The sequence below is a fragment of the Erythrolamprus reginae genome, chromosome 2 (assembly GCF_031021105.1).
Source record: "Erythrolamprus reginae isolate rEryReg1 chromosome 2, rEryReg1.hap1, whole genome shotgun sequence".
Lineage (NCBI taxonomy): Eukaryota > Metazoa > Chordata > Lepidosauria > Squamata > Dipsadidae > Erythrolamprus > Erythrolamprus reginae.
In genome coordinates this window covers 26,131,169-26,156,551 of record NC_091951.1, presented here as the reverse complement: position 1 = coordinate 26,156,551, position 25,383 = coordinate 26,131,169, and the positions used below count along the sequence as shown (strand labels likewise).

The 25,383-nt window shown below is 43.7% G+C and overlaps 2 protein-coding genes across 4 annotated transcripts; both read right to left on the bottom strand.

The window, feature by feature from the left end:
• Positions 1 to 293: 293 nt before the first annotated feature.
• LOC139160083 (zinc finger protein 850-like) lies at positions 294 to 21,523 on the bottom strand. Of its 3 annotated transcripts, XM_070737618.1 has the most exons (3): positions 21,196 to 21,523; positions 20,963 to 20,969; positions 17,798 to 19,959 (listed from the first exon to the last, which is right to left on the bottom strand). In XM_070737618.1, exons 1-3 carry the CDS (start codon positions 21,521 to 21,523, stop codon positions 18,483 to 18,485), a joined length of 1,812 nt encoding a protein of 603 aa, XP_070593719.1. In that variant the 3' UTR covers positions 17,798 to 18,482. The 3 variants fall into 3 exon arrangements, with proteins under 3 accessions (XP_070593718.1, XP_070593719.1, XP_070593720.1); XM_070737617.1 differs by lacking the exons at positions 20,963 to 20,969; positions 21,196 to 21,523 and adding an exon at positions 294 to 4,993 and having other exon boundaries at positions 18,513 to 20,904; XM_070737619.1 differs by lacking the exon at positions 20,963 to 20,969 and having other exon boundaries at positions 17,798 to 20,025; positions 21,147 to 21,523.
• Positions 21,524 to 21,563: 40 nt separating this feature from the next.
• Positions 21,564 to 25,346, bottom strand: LOC139160079 (zinc finger and SCAN domain-containing protein 2-like). The gene is made up of 2 exons (XM_070737612.1): positions 25,153 to 25,346; positions 21,564 to 23,843 (listed from the first exon to the last, which is right to left on the bottom strand). The coding sequence occupies exon 2, from the start codon at positions 22,524 to 22,526 to the stop codon at positions 21,564 to 21,566; it is 963 nt and encodes a 320-aa protein (XP_070593713.1). The 5' UTR covers positions 22,527 to 23,843; positions 25,153 to 25,346.
• Positions 25,347 to 25,383: the final 37 nt, after the last annotated feature.

Below are 25,383 nucleotides of genomic sequence, written 5' to 3'. Positions count from 1 at the left end.
AATCCTCCACCTGGCGTTGTAACACCGTCTGGGTCAACTGTGCAATGTCCCTTCGCAACTCATCAAACACAGCCTGCATGTCAGCTGCAGAAACGGCCATGGTGGCAGGCAAAAACAGGAAGCCAAAAAGCAAAAAATGCCAAACAAGGAACCAGCAGCAGAGAGCAGGAAGAATAAACAACCAAACCACCCCTCCAAACTGTGAACCAGGTATCTGGTGGTTGGTGGAGAGTTATACTGTTCTGTCTGGGTTCCCCCAGACGTCAACACCAACTAAAAAGAGTAGTCAGACATGCTGGTAAAAAGCAAAGTCATTTTATATCTTTGAAAACAAACACAGATAACAAAAACTGTTCTTACAAACTGGAATGCTATGAAGCTTCACAGAAGAGTCACGACGGCCAGACAATACAACAGGCTTCTTGCTGGCACACACACCACTGTAGATAATAACACCCATGCCTCCCCCAAGTTTTCAGCCTTCGAGGCCACAAGCCAGAATCAGAGACGCCAAGGATCGAAGCAAGGTCACAGGACTCCCAAAAGATAACTCTCCACAATACAAGAAGGGCGGGCCTGCCTTTTCAACCTTTCTGAGGAGAACCACACCCAAACCCAGCTGTTGCCTATTAGGGATGGAAATACCTGGCTAATTGTCCCCTTCTTTGTGCTGCCCTTTTCTGCCTCATATCTATGATGGCTTGTGCGTTCTCATCTAATGACTCCAGGCTACTCGCTGGGGAGAGCTCCCCCCCGGGGGTCTCAGGCTGTTATCCCTCCTCCTCGTCCTGACATTCCTCTTCCCCGTCTGCCTGGTCCTCCTCCTCCTCCTGTTCCTCGTCCTCCCCCTCTGAGCATGGAGCCGGCAGAGTTCCAGCCGTTCCCTGAGGAGCCTCAGACTGAATCACAACAGGATGGTGAGGATAGTGATTCTGGAATCTGTTGTATGGATGAATCTGGAATAAACTCCAAAGTTTTATTGATTACCCTTTCATTCAGGAATTCAAGATGGCATATAAATCAATTCCTGGGTTGTATTCTGTAATTTACAAGGGAAATGTCCCCCAGACCAGGGGTCACCATAGAAGACTGACGGCAGAAAAAGACCTCATGGTCCATCAAATCTGCCCTTATACTATTTCCTGTATTTTATCTTACAATGGATATATGTTTATCCCAGGCATGTTTAAATTCAGTTACCAACCACGCCTGCTGGAAATTTGTTCCAAGGATCTACTACTCTTTCAGTGAAATAATATTTTCTCATGTTGCTTTTGATCTTTCCCCCAACTAACTTCAGATTGTGTCCCCTTGTTCTTGTGTTCACTTTCCTATTAAAAACACTTCCTCCCTGAACCTTATTTAACCCTTTAACATATTTAAATGTTTCAATCATGTCCCCCCTTTTCCTTCTGTCCTCCAGACTATACAGATTGAATTCATTAAGTCTTTCCTGATACGTTTTATGCTTAAGACCTTCCACCATTCTTGTAGCTCGTCTTTGGACCCGTTCAATTTTGTCAATATCTTTTTGTAGGTGAACACAGTACTCCAAATGTGGTCTCACCAGCGCTCTATATAGCGGGATCACAATCTCCCTTTGTTGGCTAACACAGAACTGCCAATGCAATACTCAGATTGAGGATTCCTTTTCCCCAAGTGTATTATTTTACATTTGGAAACCTTAAACTGCAGTTTCCATTGTTTTCACCATTTATCTAGTAAAGCTAAATCATTTACCATATTACAGACCCCTCCAGGAATATCAACCCTATTGCACACTTTAGAGTATATATATATATTTTAATTAATCCTCTGTGTTAGTGAAATGATTAAACCTGCAATTCTTTGGTCTCTTATAAACTAAGCAAAATCGGGGTGATTCATTTCCAGAGCTAATCATTGGCTCCAATTATTGTTCCTTTTTTTACATCTATGGATTACTTGAAATTTTTTAAAAAGAAGCCCTGAGAGGAATGAATAAAGTGTTGGGAAGACAGCTCCAAAACGTTTAAGTTCCATTGGCTGTTGCTATGCCTATTTATTGGTTGATCTTGTTACCGTGTGTCTGCCAGTCATGAATACACTGACACTTCTGATTGGAACCTTTCGTACAGATACAACATTCAAAGGATTTCTCTCCTGTGTGAATCCTCTGGTGTTTTACCAGGGTGGAATTATCACTAAAGCTTTTTTGACAGAGGACATTCAAATGATTTTTCGCCTCTGTGAGCCCACTGGTGCATCACCAGGTAGGAATTCTGACTGTAACATTTCCCACAGTTAGGATATTCAAAGGGTTTCCCTCCTGTATGAGTCCTCAGGTGTTTCACTAGATTGGAATTATTACAAAAGCTTTTCCCACAGATAGGACAAAGGTTTTCTTTCCTGTGTGAATCTTCTGGTTTGTCAGCAGGTATGAATATGACTGAAATTTTTGGCAGAGTGAGGACAATCAAAGGGTTTCTCTACTGTGTGAATCCTCTAGTGTGTTACCAGTGGGAATTCTAACATTTCCCAGTCAGGACATTCAAATGGTTTCCCTCCTGTGTGAATTATCTGGTGTGTCACTATGTGAGAATTCTGACTGTAACATTTCCCAGAGTCAGGACATTCAAAGGGTTTCCCTCCTGTGAGTCCTCTGGTGTGTCACCAGGTGGGAACTCTGACTGTAACATTTCCCACAGATAGGACATTCAAAGGGTTTCTCTCCTGTGTGCGTCCTCTGATGTGTCAACAGGCTGGAATTATAACTAAAGCTTTTCCCACAGATAGGACATTCAAAAGGTTTCTCTCCTGTGTGAATCCTCCGGTGTCTCACCAGGCTGGAATTATCCCTAAAGCTTTTCCCACAAATAGGACATTCAAAGGGTTTCTCTCCTGTGTGAGCCCTCTGGTGTGCCACCAGGCTGGAATTCTGACGGAAAGATTTCCCACAGTCAGGACATTCAAAGGGTTTCTCTCCTGTGTGAGTCCTCCGGTGTCTCACCAGGCTGGAATTATCACTAAAGCTTTTCTCACAGCTAGGACATTCAAAGGGTTTCTCTCCTGTGTGAATCCTCTGGTGTGTCAGCATGTGGGAATTCTGACTGAAACATTTGCCACAGTCAGGACATTCGAAGGGTTTCTCTCCTATGTGAGTCCTCTGGTGTACCAACAGTTTGAAATTGTCACTAAAACATTTCCCACAGTCAGGACATTCAAAGGGTTTCTCCCTTATATGGGTCCTCCGGTGTGTCAACAGGTTGGAATTATCCCTAAAGCTTTTCCCACAGATAGGACATTCAAAGGGTTTCTCTCCTGTGTGCGTCCTCTGATGTGTCAACAGGCTGGAATTATAACTAAAGCTTTTCCCACAGATAGGACATTCAAAAGGTTTCTCTCCTGTGTGAATCCTCCGGTGTCTCACCAGGCTGGAATTATCCCTAAAGCTTTTCCCACAAATAGGACATTCAAAGGGTTTCTCTCCTGTGTGAGTCCTCTGGTGTGTCACCAGGCTGGAATTCTGACGGAAAGATTTCCCACAGTCAGGACATTCAAAGGGTTTCTCTCCTGTGTGAGTCCTCCGGTGTCTCACCAGGCTGGAATTATCACTAAAGCTTTTCCCACAGATAGGACATTCAAAGGGTTTCTCTCCTGTGTGAGTCCTCTGGTGTGTCAGCATGTGGGAATTCAGACTGTAACTTTTTCCACAATCAGGACATTCAAAGGGTTTCTCTCCTGTGTGAATCGTCCGGTGCCTCAGCATGTGGGAATTCTGACTGAAACATTTCCCACAGTCAGGACATTCAAAGGGTTTCTCTCCTGTGTGAGCCTTCTTATGTCTCAGCATGTGGGAACTCTGGCTGAAACTTTTCCCACAGTCATGACATTCAAAGGGTTTCTCTCCTGTGTGAGTCCTCCGGTGTGTCACCAGGCTGGAATTTTCACTAAAGCTTTTCCCACAGTCAGTACATTCAAAGGGTTTCTCTCCTGTGTGAGTCCTCCGGTGTTTCACCAGGCTGGAATTATCACTAAAGCTTTTTTCACAGATAGGACATTCAAAAGGTTTCTCTCCTGTGTGAATACTCTGGTGGGTCAGCAGGAGGGAATTCTGACTGAAACTTTTCCCACAGTCAGGACATTCAAAGGGTTTCTCTCCTGTGTGAGTCCTCAGGTGTTTCACCAGGCTGGAATTATCACTAAAGCTTTTCTCACAGATAGGACATTCAAAAGGTTTCTCTCCTGTGTGAGTCCTCCGGTGTTTCACCAGGCTGGAATTATCACTAAAGCTTTTCTCACAGATAGGACATTCAAAAGGTTTCTCTCCTGTGTGAATCCTCTGGTATCTCACCAGGCTGGAATTCTGACTGAAACTTTTCCCACAGTCAGGACATTCAAAGGGTTTCTCTCCTGTGTGACTCCTCCGATGTTTCACCAGGCTGGAATTATCACTAAAGCTTTTCTCACAGATAGGACATTCAAAAGGTTTCTCTCCTGTGTGAGTCCTCCGGTGTTTCACCAGGCTGGAATTATCACTAAAGCTTTTCTCACAAATAGGACATTCAAAAGGTTTCTCTCCTGTGTGAAACCTCCGGTGGGTCAGCAGGTGGGAATTCTGACTGAAACTTTTCCCACAGTCAGGACATTCAAAGGGTTTCTCTCCTGTGTGACTCCTCCGATGTTTCACCAGGCTGGAATTATCACTAAAGCTTTTCTCACAGATAGGACATTCAAAAGGTTTCTCTCCTGTGTGAGTCCTCCGGTGTTTCACCAGGCTGGAATTATCACTAAAGCTTTTCTCACAAATAGGACATTCAAAAGGTTTCTCTCCTGTGTGAAACCTCCGGTGGGTCAGCAGGTGGGAATTCTGACTGAAACTTTTCCCACAGTCAGGACATTCAAAGGGTTTCTCTCCTGTGTGAGTCCTCCGGTGTTTCACCAGGCTGGAATTATCACTAAAGCTTTTCCCACAAATAGGACATTCAAAGGGTTTCTCTCCTGTGTGAGTGCCCTGGTGTGTCATGAGGGTGGAATTTCAACTGAAAGTTTTCTGACACTCAGGCATTCAATACATTTCTTTCCTATATCAGTCTTCTCCTTTATCCTTCTCCTTTAGTCTCTTGTGTGATTCCTCTGGTGTGTCGCCAGGTGGGAATTCTAACTGAAACTTTTGCCACACTCTGAACACTTATATGGTTTCTCTCCTGTGTCACTTCTCTGGTCTTTCACCAGGTGGGAGTTATGACTGAAACTTATTCCACAATTAGGATATTGAACAGGTTATTCTCCTTTATAGTTCCTCTGGTCTATCCCCAAGTTGGAATTATAACTGAAAGTTTTCCAAGTACAGTATCAGGACATTCAATACATTTCTCTCCTATATGAGTCTAGTCCTTTATCATCAGGCTGGAATTGTGATTTTCCCATAATTGAAACATTCAAAGGGTTTCCCTTCTGTGTTGATTTCTTTGGTGTCTGAGATGGAACTTTCCAATGAAGGTGTCCCCACAATCTAGACACACATACAGTTTCTCCCTGGGGTCAATCTACTGATGCATCACCGGACTGAAATTTTTCCACAGTCAGGACATTCAAAGGTTTTCACTTTTCTGTGAGTCCTCTGGTTCTTCACCACGATGGAATTCTAACTGAAACATTCCCCCCAGAAATGATATTCAAATGGTTTAATCCCTGTGTGTTCATCCTTTAATGTCTCAGGACCTGGGAATTTCTAACGAAACTTTCACACAATCTGTACAGTCCTACGATTTCTCCCTCCTGTGGCTTAGCTGATGTAACACCATGTTGCCATGGTAACTAAAGCGTTTAGCACATTGGAAGCACTTTTGTGGCTCCCCTCTTGTTTGGAAGTGCTTCCATGAACCAAAAGAGAGCTGTTGCGCGTAAAGTTTTTTGCCCCATTCAGCTAATTTGTAAGGCTTGTCTCCTTTCTGGCTCCTCTAGTACACAATCAGCTGTTATTTGCAATGTGTACTTTCCCCACAATAGGCAAATCTATGGAGCTTTTCCACAGCTGATAATCTTGAGGTCAAAAATATGGGCAATGCCTTGTTTATCTTCTGTCTGATGGATCAATTATTATTAGAAAGCAAACCCACACATGCTTAAAACATTGATCGAAGCAAAGGAATATTATTTTACAATGTCTTGCAAGAAATAATTCAAGTCTAAAGCATATTCAAGTTGACAGTGTCCATCTATAGCGCATAGATAAGACTCCAGGAAGCAGGGCAGCTAAAGGCATAAATGCATAAATCTTCACTAATTAGTTGATTAGTCTTTTGTTAAATGAAAAACAATCTCCCTTGATTTTTCATGTAATGCATCCTTGATTTGTGCATAATCTGCTTATTCTTTCTTGATTGTCTCTCTTTTGTCTAACAGCTGCTGGAGGAGGAGCAGAATTGCATGGTTTTCTGAAGGAAATGGAAAATATTTTGATTTCTGGCTTGATTTTCTTCCTTTTTCCACATTGCTTGTTATTTTCAGTTATTTCCCAACTGCTCTTATTGCAATCCACTTTGTCTGTAAAATTGAAAGAAAAGTGTAACTTTAATTGTTGATAAAATGGTTAGGGGATGTAAAAGAGGGGGGGGAAGTATATATTAGAATGAAAAAACATGCTCTTGTACCATGGCGTTTCCCCAAAAATAAGACCTTGTCTTATATTTTTTTTGAACCCTAAAATAAGTACTTGACCTTATTGTCAGGCACTCAAAATCCCAATTGGGTTTATTATCAGGGGATGTCTTATTTGGGGGGAAACAGGGTAGAATAATCACTTACATTATTGATGATTCAAATGACACATGAAGTATTACTGAATGACACATGAAGTACTACTGAAATCCACGTTCAAATACCTAGTTAATCAAATTCAGTTGTTTATTTGAGTCAATGACAAATTCTTTGCAATGCGAAATGTTATCATCAAATACAGTGATCCCTCGAGTTTCGCGATCTCGTTCTTATTTTGGGGAAAACAGGGTAGAATAATCACTTACATTATTGATAATTCAAATGACACATGAAGTACTGCTGAGATCCACGTTCAAATACCTATTTAATCAAATTCAGTTGTTTATTTGGGTCAATCACAAATTCTTTGCAATGGGAAGTGTTATCATCAAATATATCTTGAAATGCTGGGGATAGGTTATATAATTGCAGATATAATCATAGAGAGAAATACTGATACACCCATCACATGTATACATGGAGAAAATCTTTGTCTTTCACGTCTGGCAAAATGGTCCAAAATGGTTACAGCTGAACCTTCTGAGTTAAATTTGGAGGTGTGGGGGCTTTAACTGATGAAATGATGCCAAAAGCCTGTGCAACATTTGAAGCACCACTATACTTCATGGAAGTCCTCAGCTGCAAATAAGAGCAGAAAATACTGTCTACACTCCGTAATTGGAACTGACATCTGCATCACTAAGCAGTTCAATCATTAACTATGATGTCAATGACAGTGTCAACTTACATCTATTCCTCTGAAGTTGTTAAGCAAATCACTGTGGGTTGTTAAAGGCAATTTCATATGACTGTGACTTGCAATTTCCTGCCAGTCTATCCACCGATTTGCTTGTCAGAAGCTAGCTGAGGAGGTCACAAGTGGGGATCATGAGTGCTGCCACCATCATAAATGTGTAACTATTGGCAGATCCCAAATTGGTGCAACTCTTTTTTCCGCATTTTCAAAACCACAATCACTGCTGACATGCGGTCACGGAACAACTGCTAGGATTACTAAATATTTTGTGAATCGGGTGCACCTCTCCTTCTACTGTGTCATAATAACCTTGAGAGCTCAGGGAAGGCGTGTTAAGTGACCCAAGATGCCAAAAGGTCCTCAATAGCTATTTTTTAATGGTGCTGGATTAAGCACAATTGAACCTGGTTAATACAGTGATTCCTTGTCTTACGAACTTAATTGGTTCCAGGAGGAGGTTCGTAAGGTGAAAAGTTCGTAAGACGAAACAATGTTTCCCATAGGAATCAATGGAAAACTGATTAATGCGTGCAAGCCCATAATTTACCCCTTTTTCAAGCCAAAAATGGGCGCTCCGCTGGCAACGGAAGTCCGGAGCTGAGGTTTCGAGGACTTCCGTGTTTTTGCGATGGTGCGATTTCGCTGAGGCTTCCCTCGCTGGGAAACCCCACCTCCAGACTTCCATTGCCAGCAGAGCGCCCGTTTATGCGATCCTGGGATTCCCCACCTGGGATTTCTCTACAGCAGTGTTTTTCAACCAGTGTGCCGTGAGACATGGTTAGGTATGCCACGAAGTTCAGCAAGTGAGAGAAAGAGAGAAAGAAAGCAAGAGAGAGAGAAAGAAAGCAAGGGAAAGAGAAAAAGCAAGAGAGAGAGAGAGAGAAAAAGAAAGAGAAAGAAAGCAAGAGAGAGAGAAAGAAAGCAAGAGAGAGAGAAAGAAAGCAAGAGAGAGAGAAAGAGAGAAAAAGAAAGAGAGAAAAAGAAAGAGAAAGAAAGCAAGAGAGAGAAAGAAAGAAAGAAAGAAAGAGAGAAAGAAAGCAAGAGAGAGAGAGAGAGAAAGCAAGGGAGAGAGAGAGAGAAAGAGAGAAAGAGAAAGAAAGCAAGAGAGAGAGGGAGAAAGAAAGGCAGGGAAGGAGGGAGAGATAGAAAGAGAGCAAAAAAGAGAGGAAGGAAGAGAGAAAGAAAGAGGGGGAAAGGAAGAGAAAGAGGGAGAGAAATAGATCGAAAGGGAGGAAAAGAGAGAGAGAGAGAGAGAGAGAGAGAAATTTTTTGTCCAATCTTTTTTTAGTCCGTCCCCCCCCGCTCAATGTGCCCCATTATTATGTTTATGTAAAAAGTGCCGCAGCTCAAAAAAGGTTGAAAATCACTGCTCTACAGCATCGCAAAAATGCGCAAGTCAGGAGGTGGGGTTTCCCATGCAGGGGAGCCTCAGGGGAATCCCAGGATCGCAAAAACGGGTGCTCCGCTGGCAACAGAAGTCCGGAGGTGGGGCATCCCAGCAGCGAGTTCATAAGGCGAAAAAAGTTTGTAAGAAGAGGCAAAAAAAATCCGAACCCCAGGTTCGTATCTTGAAAAGTTCGTATGACGAGCGGTTCATATGACAAGGTACCACTGTACATGGATGGGACAGGAAATGCCATACTTATTGGCAAGAGTTGGAAGTATGGAGCTGCCAGACGCCACAGATGTCTCGCTGTGCAGCAGGGATGGAGGGGCCGGGCCACAAGACATGTATCTTACTAGATTCTTACTGGGTTCTGGCAGTTCCATCACATCTCTCAGCTGGTCTGGGCAGAGAGAGAAACACCTTGCAAAGTCCAGAAAAACTTCTCGCGACGATGAGCAATTAACAACTTCTTGCAGCAAAAAGTTTTTCTGTATTTTGCAAGGTGTTTCTCTCTCTGCACAGATTGGCTGAGGGATGTCATGGAGCTACCAGCCTCAAGTAAGATGTATGTCTCACTCTAGGGTAGGTGATGGGGGACCTGGGGCTTTTCCCCCCTCCCACAGCAGCAGCTCTGGAGCCTCGATCCCTGCCTTGCCACCTCTTTGCAGGCAGGAGCGTGTTTAAAATGCCACCAGAGGCAGAGCCCAGAGGACCCGAGCCAGTGCCATGGGGTGTGTCTGTGACTGTGTACACTCTAATCCTTTAGACAAGTTCAGGTTTTTCTTAAAAACCTCCACTGATGAAGCACCCATAACTTCTGAAGGCAAATTATTTCACTGCTTAATTGTCCTTAATTGTAAAAACATAGAAGATTGATGGCAGAAAAAGACCTCCTGGTCCATCTAGTCTGCCCTTATACTATTTCCTGTATTTTATCTTACAGTGAATATATCCCAGGCATGTTTAAATTCAGTTACTGTGGATTTACCAACCAACTCTTTGCTTTAATTTAGGAGTGTGAAATTAAAGGCCCGGGGTCCAGATTTGGTCTGCAGGGTTCTTGGACCTGCAGTGGACCCGGATTGTGGGGGCAATATGCTGGCTCTGTTAAAAAGTGCTATTGCTAACATGTTGTAAGCCGCCCTGAGTCTAAGGAGAAGGGCGGCATAAAAATTGAATAAATAAATAAATAATTGTGTTTGCTGGCAAAAACAGAGCTCAGGGAGAGCTGCATCCTAGATTCCATTTTCAGCCGTGATGGCCTCTTGCAACGCTCTGCCAAAGAAAACAGAGTTCAGGGAAGCTACATGTAGTCCAACCAGGCTTTATTTTCATTGGAAGAAGGCTTCAGCAGCCTGTTGCCGCTGAAAATGGAGCCCAGACAGCCCTCAACACCCCCCCCCTCACAAGCTCTAGTTTTGGTGGCAGAGCACTGCATGAGGCTGTCATGGCCAAAACCACAGCTTCAATGAGTGTCATTCAACTGGCCACACCCACCATAGCCACGTCTCCCCAGCTCAGGGATGTCAAACACAACCCTGATGCTGCCCTCAATGAAATTGAATTTGACATTCCTACCTTAATTCCAGGTTGCTTCTCTCCTTGATTACTTTCCATCCATTGCTCCTTACCTTGCTTTTTGGGGCTTTAGAAAACAAGTTCTCCCCCTCCTCCTTATGGCAACCTTTCAAATACTAGAATACCCCTAGTCCTTCTTTTCTTCATGTCACCTCTAGTCCTTCTTTTCTCTAGACTAAGTAAACCAAATCCTGCAACCATTCTTGGGACGGGACATGGCATGGCAATGGCTGGCTGGATCCTTAGGGAAGGAGAGTAGCCACATGGAAAGACCCTCCGTAAGCAAGCAGCACCCGCCCTCCACATGTGCCTTTGCTGAAGAGAGAGAGAGAGAATGGGTAGGTGTAGCTGGGTGTGTGTGTGTCATGTGACTCCATGGGAGTAACATTACGTTGGACACACCCACACAGGTTTTGTGGCTCTGGCTGTTTTGTTTTCTCAGGGAAATAGATCCAAATGGCTCTTTGAGTTTTTAAGGTTGCTGACCCCTGTTCTAGATGTTTATATTATTTTACTATTATAATACAGGGATCAGTGTTAGCTTAATTGGTCCGTAGATTCCTGGGTCTCTTTTCTTCCCTTTTTTGAAGATGGGAACTACATCGACTCTTTTCCAATCCTGTTCTAGATGTTTATATTATTTTACTATTATAATACAGGGATCCTGTTAGCTTAATTGGTCCATAGATTCCTGGGTCTCTTTTCTCCCCTTTTTTGAAGATGGGAACTACATGGGCTCTTTTCCAATCCTGTGTTCCAGGATTTTTGAAAAATATGCTACAGTGGTTCAGAGATAATATCTGCCACTTCCTTCTGAATCCTCGTGTTCTGAGAATCAGATCCTGGTGATTCATATTCACCAAACCCATCTAATTTGAGATGACATGAAGCTGGCAGGAATACCCAACACCCCAGAAGATAGGGTCAAGATACAGGGGAGTCTCAATAGCCATAGAATCAACCTTCACTTGAAACACTTTTTAAATCTTCCCACCAGCAGAAAATCGCAGCCACCGGTTTCACAGTGTGCAGCACCAGTGGGCTTAAATTTGGGCAGGGGAGGAACCTCCACCAGCAGCAGCAGCAGCTAACACGCTTCAGTTGCTTCTCTGCTTCCAGGCCGTGGAGGAAAAACAAACGGCCCGACTTGCTCCCGGACTCTACTCCCATCTGCCCTCCACTCACCTTCCAACCGCAGCTTCGATCCTCGGAAGAGCAGAAAAGCCGCTCTGCACCGCACCTTCTTCCAAGGAGTCTTCCGGAAGAGGAAGTTCCGCTGTCCCAAAGGTGCTTTGTCAAACGGCAACTGGAATTTCTTCTACTGTTCCCTCTAGCTCCAACCTTTCTAGCAATACAGTACTCGATGGTTTTAACTCCTTTAAGCTCCACAGATCCACAGGTATCCGCTTTCCAGGCACCGGTTTCCCGTCTGAACCACCACATCCAGATAGGGGACAGAAAAACGTGCTTCGCCAGTTTCTACCTAAGGTGTTTGCAACGTTTCCACTGATTAAATGGTATCACGTCTTCTAGCAATCGAGCTTTGCAAGTTAGCCTATATATATATAACCTTCCTTCCTTCCGTCCTTTTTTTCTTTCTGTAGTATGTATGGATGGATGGATGGATGGATGGATGGATTTATTTATTTACTTACTTACTTAGAGTTGAAAGGGACCCCTACAAGTCATGAAGTCCAACCCACTGCTCAAGCAGGAAATCCTTTTTAAAAAAAATATTTTTTATTAATTTGCATAGACAAACATGACACTCATAACATATAACACACGTCTTCTAGCAATCGAGCTTTGCAAGTTAGCCTATATATATATTCTTTCTTTTTCTTTCTTTCTTTCTTTCTTTCTCTTTCTTTCTTCTTCCTTCCTTCCTTTTTTTCTTTCTGTATTATGTATGTATGTATTTATTTATTTACTTACTTACTTAGAGTTGAAAGGGACCTGCAGGTCATCAAGTCCAACCCACTGCTCAAGCAGGAAATCCTTTTTTAAAAAAAATATTTTTTATTAATTTGCATAGACAAACATGACACACATAACATATAACACATAGTGGAGCTACAGTCGCTCCGCTCAAGATAAAAGTCATCTTTATATTAAAAAAGAAGAAAAAAAGAAAAATCTTATCGTTGTTTAACAACATCTATAAAGTGTGTAAAAGTATTAATTATAACATAGTAAGTAAAGGAAAAAACACATCAAAAATTTATTAAAACATATATAGAAATTCTTAAATTATGACTTAGATCAAACTAGAATAAAGATAAGAGAACAAGAAAAAAGGAATTTACATTTATATTATAACTAATCACCATCTAATACAATAAGACTACTAGTTTCAGATATATTTAAAGTAGTATAACAAGGTTATCCCTTTTTCTTTATTTCCCACCAAATATATACCTTTTGCCATACATCATAGAATTCTGATTCTTCTTGATTGTTTAAGCAGGAAATCCTACACCTCCCCAGCCAGATGGCAGTCCACTCTCCTCTTGAAAATGTCCAGAGTTGGGGCGTTCACAACCTCCACTGGCAGGCCGTTCCACTAGTTGATCGCTCTGACCAATGTGATGCTGCTTACATTACGAAGAGTAGTTATGTGCGGAACCCTAAGTTTGTGAATGTTTTATAGAATTACACAATGAGCTTTCTTAGGTGTGACTCTCAAAACCTCTCTACCTCCCAAAACTTTATGACTGATTTCCTGTGGCTCCCAGGATTTTAGGACATGGCAACACCCTCAGGCTACACACTCTAATGGAGCTAGCCTCCCCCCAGCTGGCCAGTGCTGCATCCAAAAGCTTCATGAAAGAAGATATTTTATATCTTCTAAGAGCCATGTGTAAATTCTCTAAATTTGCTTGCACTGAAGTATCCATTAGGCCACACAGAGAAATTTATGCAGCAGGGCCTAGAACAGAGATTTCAACTCCAATCTCCAAAACTGGGGCGTGCATGCGCCAAAGTGCCAGAACCCGGAAGAAAGCAGCTGGCTGGTGTGCTGTACCACCTCTGGCACGCATCCAGGGGTGGGCTACTGCCTGGGTGTTGTGGTTAGCTCTGGCCCAGCTCCTGCCCCAAGGACTGTGGATGTGGGGGAGACATCCACATGCTGCAGGCCTGTTTTGCCCCCCAGTGGAATCTGCTGATGAAGGCTCCTCTTACCAAGAAGACATGAGTGACAGGGAGGAGGAGAGTGGGGCAGACAGCTCAGAAGGAGATCAATTATCTCTCTCCTCCTTGGATTCAGAACAAGAGTTAATGATACAGCCACGCATGCAGAGAGCGATGCATAGGCAACAACAACTGAGAGATTATTATCAAAGAAAATGAGGCCACCTGTGGTTGGGTGGGGCTGTGGTAATTAGTGAGGCTGCTATAAAGAGCAGCCTGTGGGTTTGGCCATTGTGGAGGATTATCTGATCGTTGTGTTTCGTGACTGCTTTACTGACTTTGACCTTTTGTGTGCTGATTTTTCCCCACTTTGAAACTAAACCAGAGCAAAGTGTGTTTCACTTTGTGAAAGGACTGTGAATTGCCTCACAGCTGCAAGCTAAGTATCACAGAACTGATAAGGGACTTGTACAAATTACCAGTTTTTTGGAGACGAGTGCTCTTTGCTATACCAAAAGAGGGCTTAGTTTAAGTGAATTTTCATTATAAAGAACATTGTTTTGAATTTTCAAACGTGTGTGTGTGTCTGAAATTTGTACCTGTGAATTTTTGGGAGGAGTCTACCAGAGAGCCCGACAGAACACTGGGCGGGGGAGGGGAGATGCAGTGGGGTAGTGAAAATGGAGCTCCACCGCAGAGCACCCAATTTGCACTGAAAGATGTTGAAAGAAAATGCAGGGCAATCTGCATAAGCCACGCCCACAGTGTGGTAGTAAAAATTTTGGTAGCCCTTCACTGCACGCATCCCATAGATTCACCATCACGGACCTAGAAAATGGAGACTAAGAAAGAGGGCCTAATTGCTTGCTTGCTTATTTATTTAAATTTATTTATTTATTTATTTAATAGATTTGTATGCCGGCCCTCTCCGTAGACTCGGGGCGGCTCACAGCATTAATAAAAACAGTGTACAATAACAAATCTAATATTTAAAAATATCTAAAAACCCATACACACAAACATACCATACATAAACTATATAGGCCAGGGAGAGATGTCTCAATTGCCCCATGCCTGACGGCAGAGGTGGGTTTTAAGGAGTTTACAAAAGGCAAGGAGGGTGGGGGCGATCCTAATCTCCGGGGGGAGCTGGTTCTATATATATATATTCTACTATATATGGTAGAAGAAATGTTTCCCTTCCCCAAAAAATTTTTTGGGGAAAAAAAGAGGCAAAAATAAAATAGCCAGGCTAATCTTTTTAGAAAGACCCTGCAATGCCATTTTTAATGCAGATGTAAAATGGTATGGATGGTGAGGATAATGATTCTGGAATCTGTTGTATGTAGGAATCTGGAATAAAGTAGAAACTTTTATTGATTACCTTTTCATTCAGGAATTCAAGATGGCATACAAATCACTTCCTGGGTTGCATTCTGTAATTTACAAGGGAAATGTCCCCCAGACCAGGGGCCACCAAACTTTTGGACCTCAGGGGCACCAAATTCTTAATTTTAAATCCCATAGACAACTAATATCAATTTTTCCAAAAGATAAATAGTATTTAGGTTAATATAAAAAGGCAAATAATTTTTCTGAGAACCACAACATTTTCTCGCAAACCACCAGTTGATGACTGCAGCCTGCCTACCTATGCTGATATATCTTTTCTCTCTCGACAATCCATAGCTCATGGACGTTTTATGCATAAGCTAATACTGAATTATAATTTGTGGCTTTCCATCCAGCGTCCTTGAGCCTTACACTAGATGTTTGGGTTTGGTGCCTTCAAGCCAGTCAAATAAAGTGGTTTCCCTCTTGCCTAAGCCTAGGCCTGATAGGACTGGCCAAAGCTGCACAGATGGCTTCACACCTTAGGCCGACTGAGACTGAGTACTTCACAGTCTCTAACCTGTAGCTTTCATCACTACACCAACCTGAATCATCTTCTTCCCATCCTTTCGCTGGGATTCGTGCGGTAGAAGGCGGTCCCGGATATATTCTGGTCCGGTGCCATGAAGGGCTTTATAGGTCATAACCAACACTTTGAATTGTGACCGGAAATTGATCAGCAACCAATGCAGATTGCGGAGTGTTGGTGTGACATGGGCGTATTTAGGGAAGCCCATGATAGCTCTCCCAGCTGCATTCTGCATGATCTGAAGTTTCCGAACATTTTCAAAGGTAGCCCCATGTAGAGAGCGTTACAGTAGTCGAGCCTTGAGGTGACTCCCGGTCCAAATAGGGCCGCAACTGGTGCACCAGGCGAACCTGGGCAAACGCCCCCCTCACCACAGCTGAAAGATGTTTCTCTAATGTGAGCTGTGGATTTAGGAGGACGCCAAAGTTGCGGCCCTCTCTGAGGGGGGTCAATGATTCTCCCCCCAGGGTAATGGACGGACAGATGGGGTTGTCCTCCGTCTTATCAGGGTTGATTTTGAGTCTGTTGACACCCATCCAGACCCCAACGTAGATAGATAGATAGATAGATAGATAGATAGATAGATAGATAGATAGATAGATAGATAGATAGATAGATAGATAGCGGGGGGGAAATAGAGGGAACACTGCTCACAACTTCTGAAGGCCAAGCTGTTTAAATGGTTAATTGTTCTGGGTTTCAGGAAATTTCTCCTTAGTTCTAGGCTGCTTTTCTCCCTGTTTAGTTTCCATCCAGTTTCTTGTCCTGCCTTCAGGTGCTTTGGAGAATAGGTTGTTTGTTTCAACCTCCAGCTCCCTAATCATCCTTGCTGCTCTTCTATGGGCTCTTTCTAGAGTCTCAACATCTGTTTAATAATGGTTGCAGTACTCCAAGTATGGTCTTTGATCACAACTGATTATCCCCAAGAGGATCCACCCTGGTGGAAAGCCTCCCAGTGCTCCCAGTGCAGCAAAACCTTTCGTCAGAAGAGCTCCCTGGTAGTTATTTATTTTTGTTTGTCCAATGCTCCATACATATTGAAGAGAATAGACATGTCGTATTATATATAAAGAAAAGGATAGAAGAAAAGATATAAAAATAGAGAAGATATATAAAAGGAAGAAAAGATACATGATATATGAGATAAGGAGAGGCAATTGGACAGGGGACGAAAGGCACACTAGTGCACTTATGTACGCCCCTTACTGACCTCTTAGGAACATGGAGAGGTCAATTGTGGATAGTCTAAGGGAGAAATGTTGGTGTTAGGGGTTGACACTACTGAGTCCAGTAATTTTATTTATTTATTCTTTGTCCAATATACAATACATATGGAAGAGAATAGACATTAAGTAATATATATAAAGATAGAAAGTAAAAAAGAAGAGAAGTAGATGGGAGGGAGAGAATATATATGATACAAGAGATAAGGAGAGAATATACAGTGGTCCCTCGATCATCGCGAGGGTTCCGTTCCAGGACCCCAAGCGATGATCGATTTTTCGCGAAGTAGCGGTGCGGAAGTAAAAACACCATCTGCGCATGCGCAGATGGTGTTTTTACTTCCACCGCAGCAGCGAGGAGCCGAAGATTGGGGTTTCCCCGCCTCCTCGCTGCTGCTGCTTGTCCGCGCGTGCGCCGCCCGGCCTTCCCCCGCCCACCCCGTTGCTCTTATTGCTTCCCAGCTGGGAAACGGCCCCCGCGCGCGCGCCGCCCGGCCTTCCCCCACCCACCCCGTTGCTCTCGCTGCTTCCCAGCTGGGAAGCGGCCCCCGCGCGCGCGCCGCCCGGCCTTCCCCCGCCCACCCCATTGCTCTCGCTGCTTCCCAGCTGGGAAGCGTCCCCCGCGCGCGCACCGCCCGGCCTTCCCCCGCCCACCCCGTTGCTCTCGCTGCTTCCCAGCTGGGAAGCAGCCCCCACGCGCGTGCCGCACGGCCTTCCCCCGCCCACCCCGTTGCTCTTATTGCTTCCCAGCTGGGAAGCGGCCCCCCCGCGCGCGCCGCCCTGCCTTCCCCCGCCCACCCCGTTGCTCTTATTGCTTCCCAGCTGGGAAGCGGCCCCCGCGCGCGCGCCGCCCAGCCTTCCCCCGCCCACCCCGTTGCTCTTATTGCTTCCCAGCTGGGGAAACTCCACCATCTACGCATGCGTGGCCATAGAAAAAAGGGCACGCATGCGCAGATGGTGGAGTTTACTTCCGGGTTGAAAACTCGCGAAATAGCCCTTTCGCGGTGCTCGAGGACGCGAAACTCGAGGGATCACTGTATATGATATATAAGATAAGGAAAGACAATTGGACAGGGGACGATAGGCACATCAGTGTACTTATATACGCCCCTTACTGGCCTCTTAAGAGGAGCCCTACCAGCTCAATGGGTAGATTTTGTGGGGAAGAATATCCAGGTTGATGTAGTGGTGAAAGCATCAGGTTAGGAACTGGGAAATACTCAGATCCAGTCTCACCTTAAAATGTGAAACTTTCTAGGCAACTTTGGACAATTCTATAATTATGCGTAGCCTAAAAGCTGCAAAGGAGATGACTCGTATGGGGTAAGGCTCAAGGATGCTGGATGGAAAGCCATCATAGACGCCTTCCATGAGCTATGGAATATTGAGAGGCAAAAAGTATATCATGCTATGGTAGGAAAATAGGCTGCCTGGGAGACATTTGCCTTGTAAATTACAGCATGCTACCCAGGAAAGGCTTTGCATGCCATCTTGAGTTCCTGATTGATAAGAGAATTAATAAAATTTTGGGGTTATTTTATTCCAAATTCATTCATTCAAGAGCACAGACACAGTATCATCAGAATGGAATAGAAATGAAAGGGATCTTGAAGGTCTTCTAGTCCAACCTGCTGCTCAAGCAGGGGGTCTTATACCATTTCAAAGAAGTGTCTGTCCAGTCCTTTCTTAAAAAGTTACAGAGATTAAGCACCAACAACTTCTGCACCGAAGCGGATTCACTGCTTAACACCAGGGTTTATCTCTTGTGTGAGCCTTCTGGTGTCTCAGCATGTGGGAATTCTGACTGAAACTTTTCCCACAGTCAGGACATTCAAAGGGTTTCTCTCCTGTGTGAGTCCTCCGATGTGTCACCAGGCTGGAATTTTCACTAAAGCTTTTCCCACAGTCAGTACATTCGAAGGGTTTCTCTCCTGTGTGAGTCCTCTGGTGTTGCACGAGGCTGGAATTATCACTAAAGCTTTTCCCACAGATAGGACATTCAAAAGGTTTCTCTCCTGTGTGAATCCTCTGGTGGGTCAGCAGGTGGGAATTCTGACTGAAACTTTTCCCACAGTCAGGACATTCAAAGGGTTTCTCTCCTGTGTGAGTCCTCCGGTGTGTCACCAGGCGGGAATTATCACTAAAGCTTTTCCCACAGATAGGACATTTAAAGGGTTTCTCTCCTGTGTGAATCCTCTGGTGGGTCCGCAGGTGGGAATTCTGTGTGAAACATTTGCCACAGGCAGGACACTCAAAGGGTTTCTCTCCTGTGTGAATCCTCTGGTGTGTCAACAAGTGGGAATTCAGACTGTAACTTTTGCCACAATCAGGACATTCAAAGGGTTTCTCTCCTGTGTGAATCCTCTGGTGTGTCAGCAGGTGGGAATTCTGACTGAAACTTTTGCCACAAACAGGACATTCAAAGGGTTTCTCTCCTGTGTGAATCCTCTGGTGTGTCACCAGGTGGGAATTCTGACTGAAACTTTTCCCACAGTCAGGACATTCAAAGGGTTTCTCTCCTCTGTGAGTCCTCCGGTGTGTCACCAGGCTGGAATTTTCACTAAAGCTTTTCCCACAGTCAATACATTCAAAGGGTTTCTCTCCTGTGTGAGTCCTCTGATGTTTCACTAGGCTGGAATTATCACTAAAGCTTTTCTCACAGATAAGACATTCAAAAGGTTTCTCTCCTGTGTGAATCCTCTGGTGCGTCAGCAGGTGGGAATTCTGACTGAAACTTTTCCCACAGTCAGGACATTCAAAGGGTTTCTCTCCTGTGTGAGTCCTCCGATGTGTCACCAGGCTGGAATTATCACTAAAGCTTTTTCCACAATCATGACATTTAAAGGGTTTCTCTCCTGTGTGAATCCTCTGGTGGGTCAGCAGGTGGGAATTCTGTGTGAAACATTTGCCACAGGCAGGACATTCAAAGGGTTTCTCTCCTGTGTGAATCCTCTGGTGTGTCAACAGGTGGGAATTCAGACTGTAACTTTTGCCACAATAAGGACATTCAAAGGGTTTCTCTCCTGTGTGAATCCTCTGGTGTGTCAACAGGTGGGAATTCTGACTGAAACTTTTGCCACAATCAGGACATTCAAAGGGTTTCTCTCCTGTGTGAATCCTCTGGTGTGTCACCAGGCTAGAATTCTTACTAAAACGTTTCCCACAGTCATGACATTTAAAGGGCTTCTCTCCTGTGTGAGTCCTCTGGTGTGTTAGCAGGCTGGAATTATTACTAAAGCTTTTCCCACAGTCAGGAGATTCAAAGGGTTTCTCTCCTGTGTGAGTCCTCCGGTGTTTCACCAGGCTGGAATTATTAGAAAGGTTTTTCCTATAGATGGGACATTCAAAGGGTTTCTCTCCTGTGTGAGTGCTCTGGTGTGTCATGAGGGTGGAATTCCAACTGAGTTTTCTGACACTCAGGACATTCAATACATTTCTCTCCTATATGAGTCTTCTCCTTTATCCTTCTCCTTTAGTCTCCTGTGTGAGTCCTCCGGTGTTTCACCAGGCTGGAATTATTAGAAAGGTTTTTCCTATAGATGGGACATTCAAAGGGTTTCTCTCCTGTGTGAGTGCTCTGGTGTGTCATGAGGGTGGAATTCCAACTGAGTTTTCTGACACTCAGGACATTCAATACATTTCTCTCCTATATGAGTCTTCTCCTTTATCCTTCTCCTTTAGTCTCCTGTGTGATTCCTCTGGTGTGTCGCCAGGTGGGAGTTATGACTGAAACTTATCCCACAGTCAGGATATTGAACAGGTTATTCTCCTTTATAGTTTCCCTGGTCTATCCCCAAGTTGGAATTATAACTGAAAGTTTTCCAACTATCCAGGTTGATGTAGTGGTGAAAGCACCAGGTTAGGAACTGGGAAATACTCAGATCCAGTCCCACCTTAAAATGTGAAACTTTCTAGGCAACTTTGGACAATTCTATAATTATGCGTAGCCTAAAAGCTGCAAAGGAGATGACTCGTATAGTGTAAGGCTCAAGGATGCTGAATGGAAAGCCATCATAGACGCCTTCCATCAACTATGGAATATTGAGAGGCAAAAAGTATATCATGCTATGGTAGGAAAATAGGCTGCCTGGGAGACATTTGCCTTGTAAATTACAGCATGCTGCCCAGGAAGGGCTTTGCATGCCATCTTGAGTTCCTGATTGATAAGAGAATTAATAAAATTTTGGGGTTATTTTACTCCAGATTCATTCATTCAAGAGCACAGACACAGTATCATCAGAATGGAATAGAAATGAAAGGGATCTTGAAGGTCTTCTAGTCCAACCTGCTGCTCAAGCAGGGGGTCTTATACCATTTCAAAGAAGTGTCTGTCCAGTCCTTTCTTAAAAACCTACAGGGATTAAGCGCCAACAACTTCTGCACCCAAGCGGATCCACTGCTTAACACCAGGGTTTATCTCTTGTGTGAGCCTTCTGGTGTCTCAGCATGTGGGAATTCTGACTGAAACTTTTCCCACAGTCAGGACATTCAAAGGGTTTCTCTCCTGTGTGAGTCCTCTGGTGTTGCACCAGGCGGGAATTATCACTAAAGCTTTTCCCACAGATAGGACATTCAAAAGGTTTCTCTCCTGTGTGAATCCTCTGGTGTGTCAACAGGTGGGAATTCAGACTGTAACTTTTCCCACAATCAGGACATTCAAAGGGTTTCTCTCCTGTGTGAATCCTCTGGTGTGTCAACAGGTGGGAATTCTGACTGAAACTTTTCCCACAAATAGGACATCCAAAGGGTTTCTCTCTTGTGTGAGCCTTCTGGTGTCTCAGCATGTGGGAATTCTGACTGAAACTTTTCCCACAGTCAGGACATTCAAAGGGTTTCTCTCTTGTGAGCCTCCTGGTGTCTCAGCATGTGGGAATTCCGACTGAAACTTTTCCCACAGTCAGGGCATTCAAAGGGTTTCTCTCCTGTGTGAATCCTCTGGTGTGTCAGCAGGTGGGAATTCTGACTGAAACTTTTGCCACAATCAGGACATTCAAAGGGTTTCTCTCCTGTGTGAGTCCTCCGATGTGTCACCAGGCTGGAATTTTCACTAAAGCTTTTCCCACAGTCAGTACATTTGAAGGGTTTCTCTCCTGTTTGAGTCCTCTGGTGTTGCACCAGGCTGGAATTATCACTAAAGCTTTTCCCACAGATAGGACATTCAAAAGGTTTCTCTCCTGTGTGAATCCTCTGGTGGGTCAGCAGGTGGGAATTCAGACTGTAAGTTTTGCCACAATCAGGACATTCAAAGGGTTTCTCTCCTGTGTGAATCCTCTGGTGTGTCAACAGGTGGGAATTCAGACTGTAAGTTTTGCCACAATCAGGACATTCAAAGGGTTTCTCTCCTGTGTGAATGCTCTGGTGTGTCAACAGGTGGGAATTCTGACTGAAACTTTCCCCACAAATAGGACATTCAAAGGGTTTCTCTCCTGTGTGAGTCCCCCGGTGTTTCACCAGGCTGGAATTGTAACTGAAACTTTTTCCACAATCAGGACATTCAAAGGGTTTCTCTCCTGTGTGAATCCTCTGGTGGGTCACCAGGCTGGAATTATGACTAAAATGTTTCCAACAATGACATTCAAAGGGTTTCTCTCCTGTATGAGTCCTCTGGTGTCTCACCAGGTTGGAACTCTGACTAAAACCTTTCCCACAGACAGGACATTCAAAGGGTTTCTCTCCTGTGTGACTCCTTTGGTGTGTCACCAGTCTGGAATTATTACTAAAGCTTTTCCCACAGTAAGGACATTTAAAGGGTTTCTCTCCTGTGTGAATCCCCTGGTGTGTCACCATGTGGGAATGCTGAGTGAAACTTCTGCCAGTCAGGATATTCAAAGGGTTTCTTTCCTGTGTGAGTGCTCTGGTGTGTCATGAGGGTGGAATTTCAACTGAAAGTTTGCTGACACTCAGGACATTCAATACATTTCTCTCCTATATGAGTCTTCTCCTTTATCATTAGGCTGGAATTGTGATTTTCCCATAATTGAAACATTCAAAGGGTTTCCCTTCTGTGTGGATTTCTTTGGTGTCTGAGATGGAACTTTCCAATGAAGCTGTCCCAAAAATCTAGACACACATACAGTTTCTCCCTGGGGTCAATCTACTGATGCATCACCAGACTGAAATTGTGATTGAATTTTTTCCCCCCACAGTCAGGATATTCAAAGGTTTTCATTTTTCTGTGAGTCCTCTGGTTCTTCACCAGTATGGAATTCTCACTGAAACATTCCCCACAGAAATGATACTCAAATTGTTTAATCCCTGTGTGTTCGTCCTTTAGTGTCTCAGGACCTGGGAATTTCTAACAAAACTTTCACACAATCTGTACAGTCCTACGATTTCTCCTTTCTGTGTCTTATCTGATGTAACACCATGTTGCCATGGTAACTAAAGCATTTATCACATTGGGAGCACTTTTGTGGCTCCCCTCTTGTTTGGAAGTGCTTCCATGAACCAAAAGAGAGCTGTTGCACGTAAAGTTTTTTGCCCCATTCGGCTAATTTGTAAGGCTTGTCTCCTTTCTGGCTCATCTAGTACACAATCAGCTGTTATTTGCAATGTGTACTTTCCCCACAATAGGCAAATCTATGGAGCTTTTCCACAGCTGATAATCTTGAGGTCAAAAATATGGACAATGCCTTGTTTATCTTCTGTCTGATGGATCAATTATTATTATAAAGCAAACCCACACATGCTGAAAACATTGATCGAAGCAAAGGGGTATTATTTTACAATGATTTGCAAGAAATAATTCAAGTCTAAAGCATATTCAAGTTGACAGTGTCCATCTATAGAGCATAGATAAGACTCCAGGAAGCACAGCAGCTAAAGGCATAAAGGCATAAATCTTCACTAATTAGATAATTAGTCTTTTGTTAAATGAAAAACAATCTCCCTTGATTTTTCATGTAATGCATCCTTGATTTGTGCATAATCTGCTTATTCTTTCTTGATTTTGTCTCTTTTGTCTAACAGCTGCTGGAGGAGGAGCAGAATTGCATGGTTTTCTGAAGGAAATGGAAAATATTTTAATTTCTGGCTTGATTTTCTTCCCTTTTCCACATTGTTATTTTCAGTTGTCCCAACTGCTCTTATTGCGATCCTCTTTGTCTGTAAGATTGAAAGAAAAATGTAACTTTAATTGTTGATAAAATGGTTAGAGGATGTGAAAAAGGAAAAAAAACCTATATATTAGAAAGTAGTTGGGGGGGGGCTTACTTCAGCGCATGTCCTGAAAACTGCCGTTGGGCTCAATATCAGGACATGTCATATTTTTGGGAAACAAAAAGAGAGAAGCGATAAAAGGAGTTGAAGTTGTCAGAACCTTGGGCGAGTGATCACATCTTACTGGAATTCAATATCATGCAAACACAAGCAACAGAATATAATCCAACAAGTGTCTTAAACTTTAGGAGAGTAGAGCCTAAGCAAAATTTCATGGCAGAAATCCTAAGGGAGAAAAGAATGCAAGGAGCAAGGGAAACACTGGAAAATATGATCATACACGCCCATACAAGGCCAGACCAACATAATATCACTAAGAACAAGAAATCCCAGAAGCATGGTATCAGCAATAACCTTGATGCTGCCCTCAATGAAATTGAATTTGACACCCCTGCCTTAGTTCCAGGTTGCTTCCCTGCTTGATTAGTTTCCATCCATTGTTTCTTACCTTGGTTTCTGGGGCTTTAGAAAACAAGTTCACTCCCTCCTCTTTATGGCAACCTTTCAAATACTGGAATTCCCCTCGGGATATTCGGTGTTAGGTTAGGGATCACTGTTTGGTTAATTGGTCTGTAGATTCCTAGGTCCCTTTTTTGAAGATGGGAACTACATTGTCTCTTTTCCAATCCTGTTCCAGATGTTTATATTATTTTACTATTATAATACAGGGATCAGTGTTAGCTTAATTGCTCCATAGATTCCTGGGTCTCTTTTCTGCCCTTTTTTGAAGATGGAAACTACATCGACTCTTTTCCAATCCTGTGTTCCAGGATTTTTGAAAAATATGGTACAATGGTTTAGAGATAATATCTGCCACTTCCTTCTGAATCCTCGTGTTCTGAGAATCAGATCCTGGTGATTCATGTTCACCAAACCCATCTAATTTGAGATGACATGAAGCTGGCAGGAATACCCAACACCCCAGAAGATAGGGTCAAGATTCAGGGGAATCTCAATAGCCATTCCCAAAGAATCAACCTTCACTTGAAACACATTTTAAATCTTCCCACCAGCAGAAAATCACAGCCACCGGTTTCACACTGTGCAGCACCAGTGGGCTTAAATTTGGGCAGGAGGGGAACCTGCAGCAGCAGCAGCTGACACGCTGCAGTTGCTTCTCTGCTTCCAGGCCGTGGAGGAAAAACAAACAGCCCGACTTGCTCCCGGACTCTCCTCCCATCTGCCCTCAACTCACCTTCCAACCACAGCTTCGATCCTCGGAAGAGCAGAAACGCCGCTCCGCAGGCCACCTTCCTCCAAGGAGTCTTCCGGAAGAAGAAGTTCCGCTGTCCCAAAGGTGCTTTGTCAAACGGCAACTGGAATTTCTTCTACTGTTCCCTCTAGCTCCAACCTTTCTAGCAATACAGTACTCGATGGTTTTAACTCCTTTAAGCTACACAGATCCACAGGTATCCGCTTTCTAGGC

Bases quoted from the DNA above. Each gene is read 5' to 3' on its own strand.
- LOC139160083 (XM_070737617.1), bottom strand. From the start codon at position 20,123: ATGACACACCAGAGCACTCACACAGGAGAGAAACCCTTTGAATGTCCC. The intron at 4,994-18,512 runs GCTCACACAAGA...ATGACACACCAG, and splicing joins ACATGCTGAGACACCAGAAG to GGCACTCACACAGGAGAGAA.
- LOC139160079 (XM_070737612.1), bottom strand. From the start codon at position 22,526: ATGGTGACACACCAGGGGATTCACACAGGAGAGAAACCCTTTAAATGT.